Source organism: Pygocentrus nattereri, chromosome 4, assembly GCF_015220715.1.
Source record: "Pygocentrus nattereri isolate fPygNat1 chromosome 4, fPygNat1.pri, whole genome shotgun sequence".
Classification (NCBI taxonomy): domain Eukaryota; kingdom Metazoa; phylum Chordata; class Actinopteri; order Characiformes; family Serrasalmidae; genus Pygocentrus; species Pygocentrus nattereri.
The window spans coordinates 36,948,888-36,973,785 of NC_051214.1; the positions used below are offsets into that span (position 1 = coordinate 36,948,888).

At 39.5% G+C, this 24,898-nt stretch overlaps 1 protein-coding gene across 4 annotated transcripts; it reads right to left on the reverse strand.

The window, feature by feature from the left end:
* Nucleotides 1–773: 773 nt before the first annotated feature.
* kidins220b (kinase D-interacting substrate 220b) lies at nucleotides 774–24,580 on the reverse strand. 4 transcript variants are annotated; one of them, XM_017682340.2, is made up of 30 exons: nucleotides 24,383–24,580; nucleotides 21,763–21,919; nucleotides 21,515–21,613; nucleotides 21,166–21,264; nucleotides 19,924–20,022; nucleotides 19,674–19,772; nucleotides 19,486–19,584; nucleotides 19,165–19,362; nucleotides 18,959–19,057; nucleotides 17,554–17,652; nucleotides 17,360–17,458; nucleotides 17,088–17,265; nucleotides 16,687–16,851; nucleotides 15,863–16,042; nucleotides 15,542–15,707; nucleotides 15,018–15,169; nucleotides 14,629–14,918; nucleotides 14,276–14,416; nucleotides 13,186–13,423; nucleotides 12,855–12,943; nucleotides 12,234–12,378; nucleotides 11,983–12,145; nucleotides 10,961–11,139; nucleotides 9,103–9,329; nucleotides 8,404–8,523; nucleotides 6,687–6,716; nucleotides 4,308–4,445; nucleotides 4,090–4,188; nucleotides 3,098–3,328; nucleotides 1,836–3,014 (listed from the first exon to the last, which is right to left on the reverse strand). In XM_017682340.2, exons 2-30 carry the CDS (start codon nucleotides 21,892–21,894, stop codon nucleotides 1,836–1,838), a joined length of 5,232 nt encoding a protein of 1,743 aa, XP_017537829.1. In that variant the 5' UTR covers nucleotides 21,895–21,919; nucleotides 24,383–24,580. The 4 variants fall into 4 exon arrangements, with proteins under 4 accessions (XP_037394136.1, XP_037394137.1, XP_017537829.1 ...); XM_037538239.1 differs by lacking the exon at nucleotides 24,383–24,580 and having other exon boundaries at nucleotides 774–3,014; nucleotides 21,763–21,894; XM_037538240.1 differs by lacking the exons at nucleotides 6,687–6,716; nucleotides 24,383–24,580 and having other exon boundaries at nucleotides 774–3,014; nucleotides 21,763–21,894.
* Nucleotides 24,581–24,898: the final 318 nt, after the last annotated feature.

Below are 24,898 nucleotides of genomic sequence, written 5' to 3' on the forward strand. Positions count from 1 at the left end.
GACCAGATGTGAAAAGATGCCATTCTACAGACTCTTGAAGCCTTAATTGTTCAGTGGTGGAGAACTTGTCACCTGAGGAGTTTACTGCCTTAAAAAGCTACATCATATAAAATCATTACACAAAATGGTTAGGAATATGTTGCCTGGCACCTAAGACATTGTTTTATGATGGTTTATATGCTTGCCACGGTTACATATAAAGGAGGAGACATGTAGGTTCAATGTAGGTTATTTTGCATAATAAATAAAACTACAATATTTGTGTTTTAGATAAGGTAATGGCTGGGGCCTCATTTATAAACACATAAAATTTGCTCTTAAATTTTTGTTCGCCTTTAAATGATTTATAAAAATACATATGTTCATGAATCAGTGTTGTAATGACTGTAGTACACTGACAATGCCATTGTGAACTGTTTGTACCTCAGACTGGAAACCTGTGTCAGAAATCACTACTTAAGTGTCAGTTTTCACATGCAATCATGTTAGGATCAAATCTGTGCATACGAGTGTTTTATGAACAAGGCCCCAGCTCCTATTACCACAATTGTAAAAAAAATCTGAGTTGCAACATTACTCAACAATTACGTAATTCCCTTTTAATCTAGACACTTAGACCTTGGAAGTTATGTACCAGGTGTTCACACAGACACTTTTGAGACAAAGGGGGAAAAAAAGGCTCAAAATATTCAATATGTTTGCAGGACTGTTAAAACAAGGTTTATAAGTTAGAGGTAGAAAAAAGTTAGAAAAAAAGTGTGTGAAGCACAGGATTCATTGGTTATGGTTTATTTTGTTGCAGACAGTTCTCATATATCCCAATTTCCTGTCTGGCATGTATCACAAGTACACAGAAGAGCTAAAGTAACAGCACAGTGCATGCAACACCTAGCCTGTTTCAGACAATTAATGCAGTCAGACACATGCATGTCTCTGCTTTACATGCTCACTGCTACTAATCTTCTACTTCAGAGATTCTTAAATTATTGGCCAGGACCCAAAGCAGGACCCAGGTATGTGACTGATGCAGCATGACATACAAGTACAAATGTAGTCTTGAATACTATTTCTTAATACCCTTTGTCATGTCATTTGGTCCTTAGAGCATGATTAGTTACTTTGGTCCTGAGTGCAAGATTTAAGAAACTCGGTTTAACACTGACGGGGGTGCAGATAACATGCAACTGACGCGATTCATCATGGCACAACACATCACCATTAACAGTTAGCACAAGGATCTGACAAGGGTTTGGATCATTTCAGCTCAAACTTTTGGACAAGGTTAAGCCATGCTTTCCTTTAGGGTTAGGTTCAAATAAACTGTCAGTTATAGTCATGAAGACCAGATAACAATCAGTTGACAATGTATTAGTTTAACTTGAGCGTTCATATATTCATAATAGTTCAACTAACATGCCAATATTTATAGCCCACAATAATAATGGTGTTCTTTTATGACTTGGCAGGACAGCATATGTCCAGTGTGGTCAATTCAAAATATTTAAAAGGATAAGAAACGGAAGCAGTAATACTGTTAATAGGAATTGGGACTTTCACAAAAAAGAATAGTTTAAATAAGAAATTTGACTTGAACATCAGTAGATGTATTCCATGTGTGACAACATGGACAGGGGATCACTTTTCACAAACGGAGATGTAGGCAGCATTGCTGGCAGTAAACTACAGTGGGCAAACTAGCACTAATTTAACACTGAAATACATGGACCTCACTGAACCACTGGAATGACGTTTAACTGGGCATGCATCACTTCACATAACAACATCGAACATCCAAAGCTTGAGTGGAGACTCTGCTAGGACCAAGGTGCAGCTTCTCACAGGATGCTCTCACGCTCTTCTCCAAAAGTGACCGTGTCGGAGGTCACGGCGCAAATTTCTGGCGGGTCTCCAGGATTCAGGCCTCTCTTCAGGTGCACCACACGAACGTTCTCGTTGTGGGTGGTGGATGTGGAGGAGGTGTTGGTGCTGGAACCAGGAGCTACAATGACCTCACTGCCAGTGGTGTTGGAGGAGGAGGTGGTGTTGGAGCCATCACCAGGTTGGCGTGGGCGGTTCCCCTGTTGAGCATTGGTATTGTTGTTGAGGGTGGTGTTGCTGGGCGTGCGGTTGAGGTTATAGTTTTTGGAGGAAGGCCAGCTTTCCTCAGGGCTGCTGGCCAAGAGGCTGCACTGATCCTCAGAGCAGATAGACATGCGTGCAACTGTCGGGTCCTGAAGACCACTCAGGCTGTTGGGCAGGCCTCTCTTGCGGGCAAGGCTCTCCTCATCCAGCTCGATCAGATTCGTCCTCTCGGACTGCGACAGGTCAGCCTCCTCATCTTGCAGGGAGTGGTTGGGTGAGCTTTCATTAGAGCGGACGCCCGAGTCAGACGAGTCCTTCTTGTCCAGCATTCCATCTGAAAGGTACTCTTTGCCCTTTGCTAAAGATCGCTCTTCACTCTCTGTGCGTTTAGGCTCTGGTTTCTTCCCATCCTTGAGCAGAGGGGCATTGTCAGACTCTTCTGACTCTTCATCGTCGCTGGTCAGTTTCTGGTAGCGCAGGCCACCTGCAGCTTTCAGCTTCAGGTCAGCGCTTTGGAAAAGCCCTACCTTCTCGCCAGAGGTCTTTCGTCCGAGCAGCGACTTGGAGGAGCCGTGGTCTAACTTCTCATCTTCCTCGCTGATGGGGTCTAAAGTGGCAGCATCAGTTGCAGCAAAATCAGCCGCATCCACTGCTGGCTTTCCACTACTGCGCTTTGAGTAGGATTTGCGTCCGTCTTGATCTCCTCCGTCCTTGTTCTTGTCTTCAGAGTTGGAATGCATAAACTGGCCTGGATGGGGCTGCACGGGCTTTTCTGCGCCACTGCCTGCAGCTTCAAGCTGGGCCATTGAGGCAATGTACTCTTGATAGGCATTTCGGTACTCTGCCTGCTGCTTGTCAGTTAGCTTGCAGATGTCATTGGAGGACTCTTGAGAGTTCAGGCTGGACATACTGGGAGTACGATGGGTAGTACTCTGCAGAGGGCACAAGATATTGTGAGAACTGTTCAAATTAAGCAGTGAAGAAAGGGATCTCCAAAAGATATAAAAACACTCACCATCCATGGAGGGTTGGCATGCCTGGGTTGTTCATCCAGGCCCACATTTGAGAGCTCTTCAAAACTCAGGTTGAAGTTGTACATGGGTGAGGTGTCTGTATTACCAGGTCCTCCATGGCCCGAAGCTCCACGATGCCTGACAGGCTCTCCGTGACCAACCATGCTGCTGCCCTGCTCACTAGGAGCCTCCTCATGCAAGACTTGGCTCTCCACATGACGCATCTCCATGACCTGCACACAAAAGCTTATCATTAAAAACCCTACCTTTACTACATCTGCAGCTGGCAACTTGTTTTTGGCATCGAGACCTCTTATTCTGGGAGCCTAAACAGAAAACTCATTTGGCAGCAGGTGGTTTAGTTGAAAAGCAATTATTTTGATATTGTTTTAACACTGAGCCTTTTTAAGAGATTACAAATTCTACATAAATTCTACACATGAACCCAAAGTGTTGCCACTGAGAAGAGTAAAATAATTTAATCACTTTAAATCTGTTTAACCACATATTTCTGTGTTGCCATGTTTCTATCACCATATAAAACATGAAAAAGGCTTCCTTTATATTTGGACACAGCTTCTTTTTTCAAGTGATCGAGCACACTGTTAGGATCAATAAGCATTTACTGTTTTGTTTAATCACAGCAAAGATAAAGCACAACTGATGTGTAATTTATATTCCTATTCATATTCTGTCTTGTTCAAAAAGGTTAAAAAAAAAAATCACAGGAATTTCAGCTTTGTTAGATTACATTCTTTACTTATTATACGCAACAGCAGTCAGAATTTGGGTTATAACTTAAAAGAGTAGATAAAATGACAGAAATGGCCACTTTCACTTCAGCCTTAAAGGGTTAAACTACAGATTTTATACAGAATCAACATTCTGCAAAGTACAAATACAAATTACAAAAACTGTCAACTCACAAGCTTTTCTTTTTCAATATCAATATCATTTTCAATATCTGAGCGAAGAACTCAGTAAAGGTACTTACAGATCCTCTGAAGAGCTGCCAGTCTCCAAAGTTCATGTTCATCTCTTTCTTCAGCTCATCCAGGTTGCATTGGGATAGAACTCTTCCATTGACATTGGCCTACAATGGTACAAATGGGGATTCAGAGCAGCAAATCTCTCTCCTTTTCAGACATTGCATACAGATACATGCAGACATCATTCTTTCTTTCTTTCTCCCCCAGCATACACAACCCTTACCTTCTTGATGGTGGCAGTGTACTGGGCTAGCATGCTCTGGTCGATGCCTTCCATTACTTTGAGACGCTCACACACCGTATCTGTGTTCATAGAGCTGAGCAGCACAGATGGGGTGCCTGACACCACAGAGGCAGTGCCCTGACACACACAACACAGAGACCCAGAGAAAATCAGTTCTTGTGTATTATTACCACATACACATTTATAACAAGATCACTGTGATCCTCAGACCGAGGTAACCAAAGCAAAACAAACTCCATGCTGCTTGTTAGTACAGAATCCAAGCTATCTACAGGGCAGGAAATACCTTGAATTTAAAATTCAATGAAGAGAGGGGTCATAAAGAAATGAAGGAGTGTAGAAAAAAGTATACAAGTATCTTTTAGAGTGCTAATGTTAATGAGCTTGAAGCAGCTACACTATACACCAAAATTACATCACACTGCACTATAACATACTATAAGTAGTGCTGGGCAATATACTGCCTATACCGGTATTTTATGATATTGACTCACCATGACATTGATTTTCATTGTTTTTTTTCTTTTTTTATATTAAAGTTATTAATGGATAATGAACAGTATATCCATAATAAAATTTTCTATAAAGTTGTGGTATCCCTTTTCCCAAGTCAGTTTTTAGTTATTTAAATTCTGATTTGTGAGCTTTACATGCACCCAAGACCTAAAAAAATTAACTGTAATGTATGTCGTTTACAGCTTGATTCAGTTTGTTCCATAAGAACAGTTCAAAATAGAAAAATAAATAAATAGTAAATAATAGCAACTTTACTTTCTAGAAATGAGTTGGTCATACTGTCAATACTGTATAAGGTTCCTATTGGTGAAAATTTCTAAGAATATACAGTCAAAACAAGCGATATCAGGTTTGTAAGACATTCTTGTGGTCTTACAAGTCGCAGCACATCTCTAGACACTGCATGAATCTATTACATTTCAATAAAAGAAGCCAATATGCAATTATGAAACAAGTCTTGATGCATCTTGATTTTTTTTTTATAGACTACATTATGATTTCTTCTTGTATTAACAAGCAGCTTTATTTAGCAAAATTTGAATGCAACTTACAGTCAGTGTGCTTGTTAAGTTTGTTCAAAAAACATTTAAATGAAAAGAAACTGCATTTGATTTTTTGTTCTGATTTTCATGTCCCCTACAGTACACAGTATAGCTCCCATTTTAGAAACGTTGGGTACTAATGAAAAAGATTTTAAAAAAAGCTAAAAGAAGCCAAGATTTGTTCTGACTATGAACGAACAGTTATGAAGTTATGTTGTTCGAGGTCACCGCAAAAAGGGTGCGTTCACTTTTTTCATTCGTGACATTGGATTCTTCATACTTTGCTTTCACACTTTTAGCTGTTCTTTGATGCTGTAGCCTCGTTCTCCTACAGCCACGTTTGGGTATTTCTTTGGAAATCTCTTCAAACATGGAGTTCTCTCTTCTAATTTTCAGTACAGAAACATCAGCCTAAATGTTTGAGTCTCAGCAGCACGAAATGATGACGAATGTCGAGTTGGATTCACGTAAAAGTTGCATGAATTCACATTGCTGCATATCGGATATGTACTGAATTTCAGGTACCACATAGGAAAGAGTCTCAAATCAGAATTGAACATGTGTCAGATTATATGTCATTTTTTGCTGTTCACACTGACACAAAGATGACACATCTGTGTCACATATGAGGAAAAAGACCAGGATTACGCTACTTTTACCTGATGTGTAAACATAGCCTATGTGAACTAAAAATCTTTCAGAGGAAAATGAAGCACAGCCCCGATCCTCACTCCTCAAATACTCCATCTATCATAACAGAACACTCCAAGGGTTATCCGTTTGCACTAAGCAGTCTTCAATTTCAATGGCTGTATTTTAACAGGCGTCATTGAAACAGCTTCCTGAGAATTTAAGGGCAGCAGGACAGTGTAGGGGTGAAACTCAATGATATCTCAAGAGGAGATATCAGTTAGGAAGTTTTTCTGGTAAGCCAGAGGAAAGAATGTTTGAGGGGAAGGAGTCCTGTTGCAAAACTGTAATGCACTTTAGTGCATGTTCATCTGAAAAAGTTAAAAGAATGAACTACAGTCAAGTGTCATACATTAACCAGACTTCTTTAACATTAGGTCAGTTTATTATCTTCACCACCCTAGTTCCTCCTTCCCCATTGTGACCATGTCTACTACTGTTCCCATAAGGCATGCTGGGATGTTACTGTTTGGTGCACATGGAGAAAGTTTGTGTGAGAAAGCAAGAGAGGGACAATAGAGAAAGTTTGAAAGAGCATTTTTAAGGAAGGGCAGCATGAACAAGGCAGCACAGCAGCAGTGCTTAAGCTGAGTCTAGAGGGATTCAGTACCTGCTTCTTTTTCAAAGACGCTACTTTAAACTGGCAAAGAGAGAGAGAAGAGGAAGAAGAGAGAAGAGACAGAGGAGGTGGAGAACGTGAGGGATCCATATACAGGCCATGTCCATGATAGAGAAGAAAAGTGCATCAAGGGAGTAGGTAAGTCTTTCACCACAGCAGGTGGAGCTTCTCTACCACTAAGGGCTCCAGCGAGCATTATAACAGCTGGTGGTTGACGTCACTGGCCGTGTGAGTGTGTGTGTGTGTGTGTATGAAGTCTGTATGTAACTATCCTCTCTCTCTCTCTCTCTCTCTCTCGCACGCACGCACGCACGCACACACACACACACACACACACACACACCACTCCAATGCTACAAAATGTCAAGAATTTGGCTTTGAAAGACCATAACAAAAAAGAGGCAGATGAGCATCAAAGTATTTGATAACATCTGCATTATTAACAATAGTTTGTATTATGGCTCTCCATTACTCAGTTAAAAAAATCAAATAAAATTACATTCAAGATTACTTGGTTTAGTGATACATTTGCAATTTGAATGATAAACAGAGTATCTGCAGGTGATTATAAAGACATCCGCATTTCTTTAATGCACATATGTCTGTAGAAACAAATTTTATGTACAGCAAAAAAAAATGTTTGCTGTTACAAATTGTGTGTATATGAAGTAAATGCGGTTGTTTAGCTAGGTCTAAACTAAAGAGCTCAGCAGACACCCAAATAAATTGCTGTTGTCAGAAGAAAACCTTGTATCTCCATTTTTGATGTTCTTCGGTTTCTGACCGTTTCAAAATACCTGTTGGTCTTCACATTGTATGTAAATTTCATAATGAACTGACTAAAAGAAACAACCCAAAATTGCTTGGGGGGGGAGAGCCTGGTTCCATTGATTTACATTAAAAGTAGTTTTTTTTCCCCATCTCCTGGAAAATTGTAATTTTGGAGATATAAGGTTTTCTTCTGACAGCAGAAATCAGCACTATCATTGGTGTAATACTAAGACTACTGAAGTCAAAGTAAAGATCTATGCATTAAACACAGCTATATAATGACAATTTTTGTAGGACAAAAATCTATTTAAATCTGAAATGCAAGGTCACCAAAGATTTCTCAGAATGCCTCAAAATGGCATTTCAAATGACTTGAGTATTAAACTCATATTGCTGTTAACTGCATTTTGCTGTGATAAATCTTTTAAATTGTTCTGCTGCTGTCTTTCACATTACAAATCATAGCACAAAACCACATGTGCATTTTCTGCCACATATATATGTAAAAGCATGTTTTTTCCCTCCAATTTCAAAGACCTCCTTTTCATTTCTTTCAGTTTTTTTGGAACCTTAGAAAGGCTCTTCATGATATGTTATTAATCAATTAAGACCACTTTTATTGTTTGGCTTCCAAAAAACAACATAAAAACAAAACACCATTGAAAAAACACAGGTAACTTGATTGATCAGCCAAATAATTGGTAGACTACAAGATTATTAATATAATCAATAGTGACAGTGAACATTATAAAATATACTCAGGGAGTTATCAATCAACAGCAAATCACATGTCCTGAAGCAGAAAAGCTGTGAACAAAAAGCATTTCAGTGAGTAAAAGAGTTAGAGGAAACACGCTAAAACGTCTTGAAGGCTCACATGAATTACAATCAGATCCAGTCTAAATCTAAGGCACTAAGTCTAATATCCAATACTTACGATTCCAGTGTTAGGGTCCCTGGGATAGCCTGCTTTAATGAGTGGGCGTGGAGGTGCGGGGGCATGGGAGCTGCCAGTGTACTGCCGTGGCAGCAGGTAAACATGATGGGGGAAATAAGGCTGGGAGATGGAGGAAACAAATTTAACAAATGAAAATGAAACACGAAACTTAAAATGCAAACTGACGTAACGTGGTGTCTGTCTAGCATAAGCACTCACACATGCACACTTCTGTTGCACCCAAAACATAAAAGGCTTTAAATAAACAGAAATAAAGAACAGAAATCTGATTATCATCAGGGAAATGACAAATGGAAAAAAAAAAAAGTTTCCAGGAGGGAAAGTGGAGAAAATATTTGATATGGAGATAGAATTCTTTAAGGAGTGTACTCATCCAAATCAACATCCAAACCAAATGTTTGTCAGTCTTTAATGAAGCAATTTTTATGGTATTCCAAAGAACCACAGGAGCCCTAATCTTATATGAAATTGAAACTTGTACATCATCTATGATCAATCAGAGTAGGTGGAAACCTGACCCTCGAGCTTGCTATTTCAACTCCATAAACTTAATGAAAATATAACCATATGAATCCTGGTTCCAGTCCGGCCCTAATTGCAGAAAGCAGGAGATATACAGGTAAAATTTAATAAAACCTGAAGAAGTCTTTGGTGCTGTGGTTGTGCAGAGACACTCACCCTGTTGTAGAAGGGGTGCTGAGGGCCTGCCATGCCACTGTAGTACGCACTGTGGGGCTGAGGGGATACACCGGGTGGGTTGTATGGCCCGTTGTAGGAGGCGGTGGGAGAGCAGGCCGAGGACTGCTGGCTGTAGATGGAAGTGGGTCGGGGAGCACCATCATGCAGGGGTAGTGTAGGATAGGTGACTCCACCCATGTTCATTTGCTCACGAGCAGCACGCACATCTGTAAACACATGAAGACATCCACTACTATGGTGTTCTAATGATAAAGTAACACACACTGACAAAAACAGAAAGCTAACTGCTGAATATCACTTCTGCACCTGCAAATCTTCACCATGTCTAGGCATCATGCACAGACGTTCGCATAGGTGTCTGCCAACACACTTGCATGTAATAACAATGTGTGCACTGGGGGGTTGACATTCTGTCATCATATGACTGTTGCCATACTGAGCAGAATGTGATACACCCAAAACAGCAAACCACAAACAGCAACACAAACATGAGCATAAACAGCTTAAAAATAACTCTTGGAAATGGAAGAAAAGGGTGTTTTAAACAAAACTGCACCATTAAGTGCAGCTTGCAGATAGTCCTACGTTAATCAGTATAGTGCTGATATAGCAATGTTCGGCAGCCGGAGCTTGTTGCACCATGTGGTATTTGTTTAAATTTTTACTTTGCAAGGCCATCAATTTATAATCTTTCATTTCACTTTGTTTTTACATAATTCTTGAGGGTTTGGAAAAAGATTGAGTCAGCTCATAAATCCCATCCAACAGGCAGGGGGTAAATTTAATGTGGAATAGCGAGATGCATTATTGCAGTTATTGTTATTAATGTTACTATATGTACAACTTACATGCATTTACTATTTTAATATCATGATATCATATCTTTATCTTCTATATAGTAGAAAATATCATGAACTTCAGTTCATATCACCCACCCTGTTAATGGGCAGTGTCACATTTACCAAACCAGAAAACAAAGGTGAAACCTACAGGCAGCAATCTATTTTCAGTGTTGCTGACAGAATGGATAGAGGCAGGCAGTAAAATATTGGAAGCGATAAAGAAGTAGGGTTGGCGATATGGCAAGAATATTATATCACAATGCTTCTAAAAATTCTCATATGCAGTTCTAAACAAATAATTTTTTAAATAATTGGGCAATGTTATATATCAATACTTTAAGACATTTTCATGATACACTATATGTAGTACAGCATTTTGTTTTTTGCATTTTTGTTTGATTTGATTAGTTGAAACAGCCAAAATAGAATGTGTAATGCCACATATCAAAATACAATAATAATACAAATAAATAATCATATAAAAACAACAACTACAATGATTTTGATTCAATGTTTTACTAAACTACACTGCACTAAATTCAAATGAACAGGATTAATGATGCTCTCTCTACAATGAAACACAGTTAGTCATAGTACTTTAGGTATTGACGAGATCCTTTATATGCTTAACTGTGACATAATTTAACACAATGACAATCAGATATTAGAATACTGCCCACCCCTACACAGAGCAGTTGTTTTGCTCTGGGTCTTGTCATATGTCCAAATATACCCAGATTCTCTTCCCAGCTTGACCAATCTGTGTTTGCCTGATGTAAAGCATCATAAGTTCATACAACATGCAGCTGGGATTTTGCACCTTGGCTCCTCTACAAGGCTCTGAAATATTACCCATAAATCCTCTCTCTGTGACTCAAATAGGCTTATATGTATCTTTGCAGACAAATCATAACATATGTCCTCATTCATAATAGATAAAATCATCAGAATGAAGAATGAATTCAGAATGAAGACGTCAGCTACATGATCCTCACCCGCTATGATCTCTCGTAGTTTGGGGTCCAAGTTGACTGTGCAGGGGAGGAAGGTACGGATGTCACGAGCAGCCAGCACTGGAGTGCGTGAAGACAGGAACACCTCAAAACTCCGCACGTCTCCATCTATCTCCAGCAAGGGCTCCACATCTTTAGTGGTGGGAATGTTCTTGGAAATTCTGTCAAATGGAATAAAGACAGACAGAAATATTCTTTAAGGACAGAGTCAACAATCTCAGGCTTCCAGGACCTTCTGAGCTCATATGGAACTGCTGAAATGGAGACTTTCTTTAAACAATGCAGGCCTTTGTGTGGCTGACCAAGAAACTGGCTTTTGCACATACTTTGGCAAATTATGTTGAGTCTCCAGATAAAACAGACTTGATGGTTTTATTGAAAATGAAAATGATGCATATATATAACTCTTATATCTGAAGACAAATATCCTTGTTTCATTTCGAGCTATGGGTCATGAAAATCAAACCAGAGGTATTTTGCAGATAGCCAGTGTCAGCAAAATAAGGTGATATTACTGCTGCTCGAGAAGCCAAACCACTTAATACAGATGCAAGATTCAGATGTTTTAGTTCATAAAGACCTAGTGTACTTAAAAAAACATTTTTTTAAAAATCTGTGAACACAGCCCTTATGTATGTGCGTTACGTAACCTTTATATGCAGTTAAGGAACACTACTGCAACTGCTACAGAGATATAGTAAAAATGCTACAGTAAATGTTTTACCTTAGTTATAGTGTGTAAGGATTAGCTCAAACACGTACATTTTATAAAACTGGCCTGTTCATTACAGCAATCTCAGTCGGAGTATTTGATATTAGACCCCTCTGTGTATGGAAATTCTCTCATCTTTTGCCAGTTTGATACAGCAAAAAAAAGTAGCCCAGAATTTCACATCACAAAAAAATTGCAATGTCTAAAGTCTGTTGTCTTTTTTCAGAGCCTAGTGATAAACAAAATAACGCTTAACTGAATAAAGAAGAGTGGTTTAAGTGGTTAACTGTACCTTTCATAGATTGTTTTGAGTGTGGCCTGGTCAGGGATTCCATCTGTCTCCTCTAGGTACAGGATGAGCCATGACGTTCGGTAGGGCCACTGCTCAGTCAAGTTGATCCAGGATGCCAGTCTGTCCCAGTTAAACGTGATCTGATTGGCCCTCAGCAAGCGGCCTGCATGAAATTGGAGAACACTGGCAGATCACCTGGAGTGGTTTTTGCATTTAAGAAAACATATCATACATCTGATGATAGTTCCTACCTGTGACAGACACAATATTGAGCAGTCTCCTCATGGTCTGAGGGCTGATATCACTGAACCAGTCCTCAGTGACCAAAAGCTTGGTCAGGTCGAAGGACATTTGACGTGTAACTGACCTCTGCATCTGCCGACGCCGATACGTGTCCTGACGAGACAGAAAGAGATCATATACGCTCAGAAAGTATCTAATATCTGTCACATGGCTTTAGATCGAATTTAGGTTAAATATTTATCTGTACTACAATGAAAAAAAAAGTCTATTTCTGGAAAATGCTGTGTTCTAATATTGTAAGCCAACACATCATGTGGTTTGACATATTATTGGATTAGCCTCATTAGATTACAGTAAAAAAATCACATCAATCCGTATTACAGATTAGGTTGAAAATGACCTATAAGATAACAGAGGAGACCTTTAAATTTGACTTTGAAATCTGGTTCTTTAACAGAGACAGTCCCCATACAATTCAGATCAAATTACCTTCACATGATTATTAACATGTGAGTATTGATTTAATAACATCACAACCACAGTGGTTTGATCTGAATGTGGACAATAGCACATAGGAAATGGAACAGTGGGTTTCAGTGTTTCCAGGAAGCCACCTCTAGTGAGCTTACCCTCCGATTCAATGTGGTCTTGCTGCCGAACTTAGCTGTCTCACCCAGACTGTGCTGGGACAGCTTCCTGTCCAGCTCCTCATGCCAACCTGCAAGAATGAACCGCATAAAGATAATGAGATGTTTAAGTCTAAAACAATTAAAAGACTGAAGAAACAGGATGGTCAAAATATACTTGGTAAATGGCAAGTAGTACAATCAGAAGAAAAAAAAAAAACAGGCAATATTTTACAATTCCATTCACAGTCATTTTTTTTTTTTATCACTGCCCAAACCCCAATACAAATCTGCCGTTTCAGACTAATAGAGCCTATCAAGTAATACCACTAACCCTCAGAGTTGCCCGTATCTCCATTGGCTGGGGCTGGTGCACACATCTTCTTAGCGCTGCTAAGGCCTCGGCTGTTGAGGAAGACGGGCAGGTGCACAATGTTGCGCATGTAGTCATGGCCATTAATGTTGGAGTCACGTAACACGCTGTTCAGGTTCTGGTTGATGGCCTTAATGATGATGTGAGGGTCACTGGCAAAGATGGAGATAAAGGGGCCTTTGGAGAACAGCACCCTCACCTGGAGAACAGGGGAATATCAACAATGTGGCTCAGCTTTGTACATTTGTGTGAAAGGATTGAGGTAAACCAGTTAATATCGGCATGACAATGTCTCATGACATGGATTTTACCACACTGTGAATATTGTGATATGCCCAACTGGGTGAACTAAAAATAACTCTATGAATGAAACATAAGCATGAACAACTTATTTTTCTTAAAACCTCAACAAAAAGCGATAACAGCACCACTGAATGCCATTTGCTACAGCCTACATTAATCAGAGCTGCCTCTGTTAACGTTACCATTTTAATTGATAATGTTGTTTTTGTTTTAATCGTTACTGTTTACTGTTTTTGTGTGATAAATGTTATGATATGAACAGTGGAAAAGAAAATAAGATAAATTTGAGTTTTTCAGTAGAAGTTTAACTTTTCTGAATTTTAAATCAATAGCAATTGTGTTTGGCTCCAATATGTAACAGAAGATTAGAGCACTCTTGTCAAGGATAGATAGTCTTTTTGTTTAATTAAAAACCCACCAAAAAATAGTGTTTTCATTTTTATCCAACATTTTTCCAAATGTTGCTAATTTGTCTCTACCTTATCACACAACATGCATTCAATTACCAAACATTCTGTCAACTATTCATATACACAAAAATAAATAAATAATAATAAAAACTCAGTCTTCTTCTGTTTTGAATAAAAGATGAATCTAAGAGATTCAGTGAATAACTGAATAACTGAACAGAAAGAGCCGCTTCTAGGATGCTCATCAAAACTAATGCATGACTGTTTTTAAATTTAGAAGAAGCGGTCCAGCAGAGACCTCTGCTGGCTGCTGAATGCGCTGCAGCATTGACCCTCACCGTATCCAGCATCTGCAGAACTTTGTCCTGCTCGCAAGAGTCCAGGCCATCAATGATGACCACCAGACGGGTCTGATTCTGGGTGAAGCTGTCAATGGTCTTTGCCATTTTAGCCATGAGTTCTACTTCACTTTTAAGCACCTGAAGAAGAACAAAGAGCACAGAATGATGTCATCTGATGTAATAGGTAAGTGGGAAGCAGTATCTGAATGGCAAGTAATATGCAGAATATGCAGCACTAATTTATCAATCAAGATGTTGAGAGATTTTACTATACCAGAATTCACACAATTAAATGCCAGAATGGGATGCATAAACACAGGATGTCTCCTTGTGCGAATAAGTGGACCAACCTTCATGAAGCCTTCACTTTTGAGTTTGTGCATCTTGTTGGCAGCGCTGTGCAGCCTCTTTCTCTGGGAGTTCAGAACGGAGTCTGTCACCTGCCACCAGGTGCGGCAGTTCAGTAGCAGAGCTAGGCCCACTACACTCGCCATGGCAACTAGCACTGCGTTCACTGTCTGGTTATGGCCATCCACCTTGAAGACGGCCAGCAAGGCCATGCCTGTGATCAGGCAGCCCAGGATGAAGAGGAAGATGACGAAGGATGGGATACAGCATGTCTTCTTCCATTTCTTTTTACCTGTTATTAAGAGAAAGCCATGGCACTCAATATGCAATATAATAATATGGGGTTATTTAAAATTACGCTCAGAAAACAAAAGACTCTAGAGATCGTCACCTTGGGTGTCCTCCGTCTTAAAGACCCTGAAGAGTCTAGAGGCCATGAAGCCAAACTCCCTCTCACAGGCATCTGAAAGCGTAGCAATCATTTCAGCCATTGACGTCTCTCCACCCACACTGGACAGCCTGTTATAGTCTGTGAACAGGAACCTAAGAACAAGAAAAGTACGACAGTTAAGTCACACAATCACTCATTTCATCCACTCATCAGTTCCAATGCAGGTTCAGCCTTCAAGCAGAAGCAATAATAACAATAATAATAGCTACCCAGGGTATATAAAACGACTTCTCGGCCAATCATATACTCGGCCAGTTCCATACACTACATAGAGCCAATTCATAAAAGGTGTATTTTTTAAGCAGGGTTTAAAAATGACTATCTAGAAAATATTATCCCAGCTAAATGCGTGAAATTACTGTGATATAAATTAGGGGTCATTTTGCCCTTGCAGGACCCTTTCTTCAAAACATATACTATCTAAAGGAGTTGATAAGACATATTTGATTTGAAAGAATAGTTACCTGACAGGCAGTGCTCGCGTGGTCTGCTCAGGCAGCTCTGGTGGGTTTACAAACATAAGTTTCAGTAGTAGTTCCAGGTAGCCAATGTGGCGGGCAAGCCGGGTGCTAAGAACCCAGGCCCAGTTCCAGCTCTCACCCTCACGCCTGCTCCCAAAGTACACAACCACTGAGGAGAGACAAAGGAAGAGAGTGCATTATTCACAGAGGCTTATTCTTATAACAGCATTGCTACATCACCAAATAACCAGTGGCTAATAAATAAATGTGCAAACCCTACTAAACAGCAAGAACCAAACAAAGAGTAAATATTCCCATGTTTACCAAAGAACAGATAGAGCAGAGCCAGTAGGCTGAGAGAGACGGCAATAGCCAGCTTGGGGTCCACAGTGAAGCCAAGCAGAAGAGCCACAGAGCCACAAAGCATTAATGACAGGAACACCACCAACCAAGAGAATTGGAACAAAGGCTCGATCTGCTGCCCTGCAAACGTCTTCATCTCATCTTGAAGAGGAAAAATGCAAAAACAGCATTCATTTGTTATGTTTATATTTGTTCTCTGTAGAGGATGTGTTAATTTATTTTATCCTTAAAAAAAAAAAAAAAAAGAAAAAAAACGTCATTTGACCAGAGGTATTAAAATAGACTACACCTAAGTGGGCTATGAAGTTTCTATAAAAAAGATACGATTACAGGGCAATGTACATGTTATTATATATATATATATATATATATATATATATATATATATAGTAATATGCAAAGGTTTTTGGCACCTGTGAAAACTACACCAAAAAACAACTTAATTGGGCTGTAAGCACTTATTTGCTCAGAAAGACTATATTATATTATTATATTATACCTATAATATTAGAATAAATATTTCATCAATACTTCTTTACATCAATTCAAGAGTGCTGGTGATGGAATTTAAGAAATATGCACAAAGACTGGGGGTGCTGAGGCGAAGTCTGGAATTACTTTTTTGAAAACAAGAAATTCTTGTTAATTTATACAGTGTTTATGTTTATTTGTATTTTTACTAGTGTCATACAGAATTTCCACTAACAACTACTGACTACTACCGAATATTATATTTTTCTTCCTTCATTTTAGTGCATAACCTTGCATTGGTGCCGAGCACTCACCCTCTAATTTTTTGAGCAGAAATGATTTGCCACTGCCCCATTGGGCGTACAGGCCCACACAGATGGGTGGCTGCATGGTGGGCTCACTCAAGATGTCCGCCAGAGCACTACTATACAGGTCGTATCCCAGCATATCCCCATCCGACTCAGTGGGGGACAGGTGTCCTAAGGGGGACAACATATTCAGACTAAATGCCCAACACACAAAACACATCTCAAAAGGGACAAATGTGTGTGCACGCTGGGTCCTATACAACGGGTCTGACAAAAAGAGGAGTTCAAATTTTTAATTTCACATGGTCAACAAGTCATCAAAAAGGTCAGCAGAACAAATGTCAATGCAAAGAACTGACAGACAACAAGAGATAAGTCTGACTCATGACAGCTGGAATAACACTTACGGGCTCCAAAGATCTGAGTGAGGATGCTTTTCTGGTGGCTACAGTCAATGTTGTATGGAGTCTCTCCAGCCTTATTGGGCCTGTAAAGCAGCCGGCCATCTTTAGGGTTGCGTAGGAGAAGCTCAGCCAGTCTGCGGCTCCGCCCACGAATGGCAATATGGAGAGGTGTGTCCCCTTTCTATCAGAAAGCAGAACACTCAAAATAAATAACATACCAAACATACAGATGACATAATATGCAATAAGCATAAATATGTATGACTGAATCTCACCTTATCCACAGCAGACACCTTTGCTCCTTTGTCCAGTAGTAGTTCCACTATTTCAATGTTTCTCATTTTAGTGGCTTTGATCAGAGGAGTCTCAGAATCCTGAAATATTATCAGGTGAACACACATTAAAGTACATCTTTTTAAATAATGGTACATTATTATTACAGAAGAGGTTGGCCCTTGTCCCACTGTACCTTAGTGGTGGTCTCTGTGTCAGGGTTACACTGGAGAATGTCTCTGACCATTGTGGCATTTCCCTTCTCTACAGCCCAGTACAGAGCTGTCTTATTGTCCTGAAGCAGACAAATAGACAGCAGTCACTCCTGTGTGTAAACTTTTTTAAAAGCATTTTTTCATGTATAATTTTATATATGGGATGTAACAATACATTTTATTGTATTAAATTTAATTGTATCAGTTTATTGTATACTGTCTAAAGATGTAAATGTTGACGAATTATTTTGGCCATTAGTCAACCATGAAAGCCAGCAATTAATCACTAGGCGACAAGCCTAAAATTAAGGACGGGACCCATCAACATATCAGTTATCAAACAGATGATTTCCTATGTAAGAACCTGGTATTGTTGAAACAGAAGAACTGATGACTATATTCATGACATGACCAATAACTAACATGTTGACAAAATAACTGAAATATATTATTATCAATGGGCTAATGAAAGATCTATATTCTAAAGTTCTAATGACATATTTATCACTAATTACCAGCCCAAATTAAACCAAATATAAAAGCCATGACAACGTCTAGCTTTGCCTTAATGTACATAAATAACTCTCAAAAGCCATGACTGTCAATCATGTCTTTCTCTATAATTTTACACATCCACATGTGATTTTCTCACACTGCCACACGTCACATTTTGGACAGAATAGTTGTCTGCCTTATTGCTTGCAAATGTTTTGTTTTCAATATGGTTTGCACTAAAGCTATCATTTCTGTAATACTATTTTCATTCATTTTTAAATGGGCCTTTCTAGCTGAATCTACTGTCCATCGCACCCTTAGGCATACAAAAAACACAAAACCGAATAATTAAACTCACCTATTAATAAAAACTGTCATTTATGGGAAATGAAATAAAAGATGAAGAAAAAAAAGAACAACTATTTGTCTATTAACAGGTAACTGGCTGATCATTTACTCTGTAATACAGTGATAAATACCAGTGCATCACAACAAGCATGGCTCGTAGCTAGTGTGCTAGCTTTAGCTAACATACTAACAAGCTAATATGTTAGCTAAAGCTAACACACTAGCTACAAGTCACGCTTGTTGTGATGCACTGGTGTTGTGATGCGCTGGCTACAATGTTAACTTGGAAAACAAAAAAAAACAGTTGTTGTTTCAAATAAATGTTGAATGTGTTGAATGCTCTAAAAAATGAAAAAGGAAACAAAAAATAACCCTTAAGCTAAACCTTTTCAGTCCCTCCAAATGCATTTGGATATTGTCAAATTTCACAGAATCAATTTCTGAATTTTATGAATTGCTTCATCCCTAGTATCTGTGTAATACACAACACATTCCTCCACTTTACTGTCTTACTGATATGCATTAGGTTAGAGATTAGATTACCTGTCCTCTGATATCGATGTCAGCATACTTATGCAACAAGGCTCTCACAATCTCAACATGGCCACCCCTCACAGCACCAATCAGTACAGTATCACCACTCTGAAGATTTAACACAATGACAAATACATGTTTTAAGGCATTAGGGCATGAAAATCGTCATTGGAATACTGAAAAAGCATGCTCTGATAGAGCGGCTGTAGGTTTACCCTGTCTGGGATGTTCACATATGTGCCTGCATCCAGCAAGTCTTGCACTATCTCAGTGTAGCCTTCCTTAGCTGCAATCATCAGGGCTGTGTTGCCATCCTTATCGGTCATGTTCACATTGGGGTTTCTCTTTAGAAGCTCCTTCACAACTTCAGTATAGCCGCCTTTCACAGCCACAATTAGGGCGGTCATGGAATTCTGAGAACAAGAGAATAGTGTATCTGACCAACACAATGCTAAAAAAGCATGAAACCATGTACATGAGATAACAACTTTCTTACATCCTTCCAAATGGATCATGAAGAGATGTAGTGCACTTACTGCTCCTTCCTGGTCAACATCAGCTCCATTCTCCAGCAGGTGCATCACACAGTCATAGTGGCCCTTCCTGGCAGCCCAGATCAGTGGAGTGGTGCCATACTGGGGGCAAAGAAACACACATCTAGATTAACCAGATTCTCTACACTGAAACCTATGAAGACCTCTTATTCAAAGGACATGAGTCTTACCTTATCAGAGCAGTTGACTTTGGCTCCATGCTTCAGCAAAAGTTTGACAATTTCAGCATGACCTCGACCAGCAGCCCAGATGATGGGGTATACGCTGTACTGTAGAAACAGTACACAGTTAAGGGCAGTTGGTGAAGAAAAATAACCAGTAGTTTTTTTGTATGAGCTCACTACTTTCTCATTAAACAGAATCTCAAACCCTTATCATTTACATTTGACAGGGGGAGCTTCAAATGTTTCTCTACTTTACCTGTCCTGTTGTGTTGGGGTTGGCCCCATTCTCCAGTAGAACGTTAGTCACTTCCACTCTACCTTTATATGCAGCCCACATAAGGGCAGTCCAGCCCCCCTGCACATCACAAACACACGCTATTACAATTCAGTGTGTGCTCTTGATATTAAACACATCAATCACCTATTAATAATTAACTGTACAATACTGTTGTAATAAAATGAGCATTTATTAAATGTTTTTATCTCTTTAATAACATTGTAATGAGGCCTTCAACGTGTGAGGTACAATGTAATGACATTTTCTTGACTTTATTAAAGAAGGTAAACTTTAGTGCTAAAAGAAATACAGGGCTCTATACAGATCAAACATATGGATTACACTAATTAAGGGTACAAATAAATATATACTTGCTGCTAAAACTGAACCTAAATGGTCACCCCTCACTAGCATTTGGGGGTTCTTATCAAAATTTAGCAACCTTTCTTCTTTATTCAAAAGGCATTTGAGCCTGCTCATGATGGTTTCGATCTACAGTGATGTCCAACATTGCCAAACTTCAGCTAGTCTCAAATTCCAGATGAAAATACATCACCTGGATGCACAGAACCACTGGGTATAGAATAAGCACTGCTTCTTAAGGGATGTTTTGCATATTCTTTCTAGCAAATCACTGCCACATATGGCTAAAGCAAACATTTGTGTGCATTTGGTATATGCGTCCCTATAACAACTGGTTGATTGTAATACATTTACAATGTGGGCCATGCCAAACAGAGTATTGCTGATATTCGTAGTTATGCTTATATTCACTGTGTTGTAACCACCTCATACAACTTAGTGCAATACCTACTCTCATGTAGTTTACTTATTGTATCCCTATTTTTCTATTTCTAACAAATTTATGTCTGTTTTCATTCTTATTATATGTGCTATTCTATATTATATGTGTGTAATGTATGTAAGTTTATGTGAAAGTACATCTTGCTACTGTAACACTAATTTCCCTTCGGGATCAATACAGTTCTATCTATCTATCTATCTATCTAGATTGGGCTTTTACTACAACTTGTCATAAAATATGCAACATTTAAAAACAGTCAACCTTAAACAAAAGACCTGAATTATGTCTGGTATAAGCATTAAAGTTTAGCTAAACTGATCTTAATCTTATACAAAAAGGTAGCAGGGATGCAGGTGAAGAATGAATAGGATGGCTTCACTTTCCACGCCTTGAACATACTAATGAGCATGTCTCACCATGTCTCTGTGCTCAATATAAGCACTGCTGTCCAGCAGCTCTTTCACCACCTCCACATGCCCCTCCTTAGCCGCCGAGATCAAAGCAGACCAGCAGTCCTATGGGAGAGGAGAAGAGAGAGAGATCAGTCACCATGGAAACTGTGGGATGATTGGCCACTGTCACCATGGAAACAGTGGTGGATAGTGTGGTGAAAACAAAGCTCTAAGGTGTGTCTGTGTTTTGTTTTTTTTAATGGAATGAATATCAATTACAAAAGGCAGCTATCCAACAGAGGTCACCTTTATTGGGACCTACATACAGTGCATGTCTGATGCTTTTATAACTGCAGAGTGAACATTCTCTCACCACATCGTCCAGGTTGACATTGGCACCTCTTCTGATGAGCTCTTGGACTATCTCTAGACTGCCCTGTTCTGCAGCCAACATCAGGGGCGTTTGTCCATTCTTTGAGAGACAGAGAGATACATGTCGACAGACAGGCAGAGAGTTATGTTATGATGATATGACAGACATAATTAGACGTGATTATAATAAAATAAGCCAGAATTTGAAAGTAATATTTGATCTGTACAGAGAGATGCTTATTCACTTACATCACTGCGACCGTCTACCTCTTTGAACTTATCGAGGTGTGCTTTGAGGGCAGCCAGATTCTCTTCCTCTACATAGCTGAAGAGGTTCTGGATGGCCATAGTGGTCATCTTTATAGAGGTGGTGGTGTCCATGATTGCTCTTCAGCATCAGCACACCCTAAGGAGAGAGACATCATGCTCAGGAACATTGTTTTTTTCTTCATTTTCACTTATAACACTTACTGCCAGGCGCAGTTTGACATTTTCATGTGATCTGGCTAAAGATGGAAAACCAGACAGAAGACCATCAACTATGTAAATGAAAAAGATGGAATGATGGTATCAGAAAGGCGTGTTAATTTAACTCTTTGAAGAATCATATGCATGCTGCTTTCTAGCTTGATTGACAGTTGGCATCTGACCACTTGGTTCCCAGCATGATATTTGAAATGTCAGGAGGAAAGTAGTTGGCTTAACGCCAAGCAGAGATAATCCAAGAACAGCACAGCATTCTCAGTGCCAGAACGAGATAAAAGTATGTCTGCTTCCCTCTGCATTTTCTCCAACCATCTGTTTTTCTCTCATGTCACAGCACACTCTACAAAACACAACTCAGCCAGAACAGCGCCTTACGTAGTAAAAGCATGGAAAACAAAATCAAACTCAAATAACAGACTCCATTTCCAGGTAATAATCTGAGAGTAGGTGGATTCACCATGTCACCAATGTGGAATGAGTCCCCCGCCCTTTGGACAGGAGAAACATGTTTGCAAATGGCACACACACTCAGTCAGAATGTACCCCCTGTTTTTGTTTGTACCTCTGGATAGTTATTTTAAGGCAATATAACTGACTGACAAGCATGAACAGAATTTATGTTAGCGGACACCACTGCCCAACAGACGTAGTCTGGGCCAATCAGATTACAGACATCTTTTGCACAAGTCAAAAATATATTTACATTATGTTGCAAATCATTAAATAATAAACAGCCTAAACAGACCAGTACTGATGTGCAAAAGGCATATTCATTTCAACATGAACAAAGGGATGTAGACTGAATCCAGGTAAACAGGCTCCACCCTGCATCACTCTACACAACAGTGCAACAGCTTCATCCATGGATGACATTCGTCTGAAAACGGAGCGAGACCTGAGCCAGAAATAGAGTTGAGCTTAAAATTACTATATGTGGTCTGACATGCAGCGTATATGATGTCCACACTGGCACAAACAACAAAAGAGCCTGGAACAACAAAATCACAGTGGTGGCTGATTCGAGAGACAAACAACAGCTCTCTCTTATCACTGCTAAATGAAGCCACATTTACTCTTATGAGAGACAAAATCAGACACCTTACCCACAGTGTGAGGCTCTTTTCTTCACCTGTATGTTGGACACAGTTGCTTTTATGCAGCCTCTTATATGTAGTGCGTGTACTGCTGTTAAGGAATGTCATCATGTGTTATTCATGACCACTAGGACTGGCTAATGCCTAGTGTTTCTGGCACACGCTCAACTGGCCGAGACGTTGTCAGCATATTTTGAAGCCATCTCTGATTGAAATCGTAAAAGTAAACAGGTATTTACTTGAATTGAAGTACACCCAACAATAACAGCGCCAGCAACAACTGCACGTTGTCCTCATATCTTAGTCAATGATAGGGTTTTTAAAAATGCGTTTACATCTGCAAACGTACAGCATATTAGTGAATTTCTCAGCTGTACATTATTAAAAACCTTAACCTTTGAATGAACATATATTGCAAAAATATTCTATCATACCAACACATAATCATACAGACCAAACTGACAGTGATTAAAATGCGAGTACACAAGATTTTAGGTTAGCACAATGTCAGGAGAAGGTGAAGGAGGTGCGCTTTAATATTGTGTTAGAGTGCAGTGAATATAATGGCACTGCAATACATATTGAAGGAAATGCACTTTAACCGCAACATAAGCATGACAAAACTACAGCTTTATGGTCTATTGTAGGATATTAGCTGATGTAAAGCCCTTAACAACGCAATCCAGATCGTTTAAATTACAACACAGACAAACAACGTCTAAAGAACTGACATAAAGTAATATATAACCGTCAATTTGGACGGAAACCACAGTGAAATGTTTGGTTTCATTAAAAAATCCAATAAATAAATACACGACATCCTGGAATACAGGACCATCTGAAACGAATCCTCTTATGCAGCCTACATTTATATTCGGTCACATCTAACCAATTAAATATTACTGCACGATTTGTGCCTAAAACAAGCTGAGAACAGACAGCAGTTTTTACTCATACAAGGTCATGTCTGTAAACAGTCTGGCATCGCCGCTGGAGGCTAACTGGCTAACCCAGCTAGCCGAATACACCGACTCCCCTCCGCTCGAAACTGTTTCCTTTTATCGCTAAAGGATTTTTACTCCTTCAACATTAAGGCTTACACAGTTAAAACTGTATCATATCACACACGAACAGTCGTTAAAATCAAAACGGTTAACTACGGATTACCCTAAAAACTTGGTTAATTCTCAGCCGATGGGCTGTCAATCAAACCGCATCAACGTTGAAAATAGCCACACTGGTTAGCTAGCTGATTGTTAGCTTAGCTAGCTATAAATTTTCGGTCCTACCTTTGAGAGAGAAACGTTAAAAATATCCGCTCCGGTGAGGGCTCGTTCGTCAGACTCGTGTTCCTGTTGTCCCCTGTCGAATCCTCTCTGTTTTTCTACTCTCCATCTTCAACAACAGCCATTTTGGAGGATCCGCACTGAGCTACAGCTTCTTCTTCCCAGCCAGCGGCCAGCGTGACGTCAGCGGAGCTGTGGAAAACAATGCAGAGTGAAGACTGTGTTTGCGCTCACTGTACATTAAACACAGCACAGACCAAACAGCTCCTCGCCTCTTTAAACACGGTCTGTTTCCCCACAGGACGGTTCGCAATCCATTAACCTACACACAGAGATGTGTAAAGCGTTTTAAAGCCATCTTCAGGTTAAAGTGCTCAATAAAACATGGACTCACAGAAGTACACGTAGTTACTGAAACACTTTAAGTGAACAGAGCTCCTCATATCCTGACTTAGAACAGTAGAACAACAAGTGGAACTTCACAATACATTTATTATCTGGATCTCTCTCATTAAACAG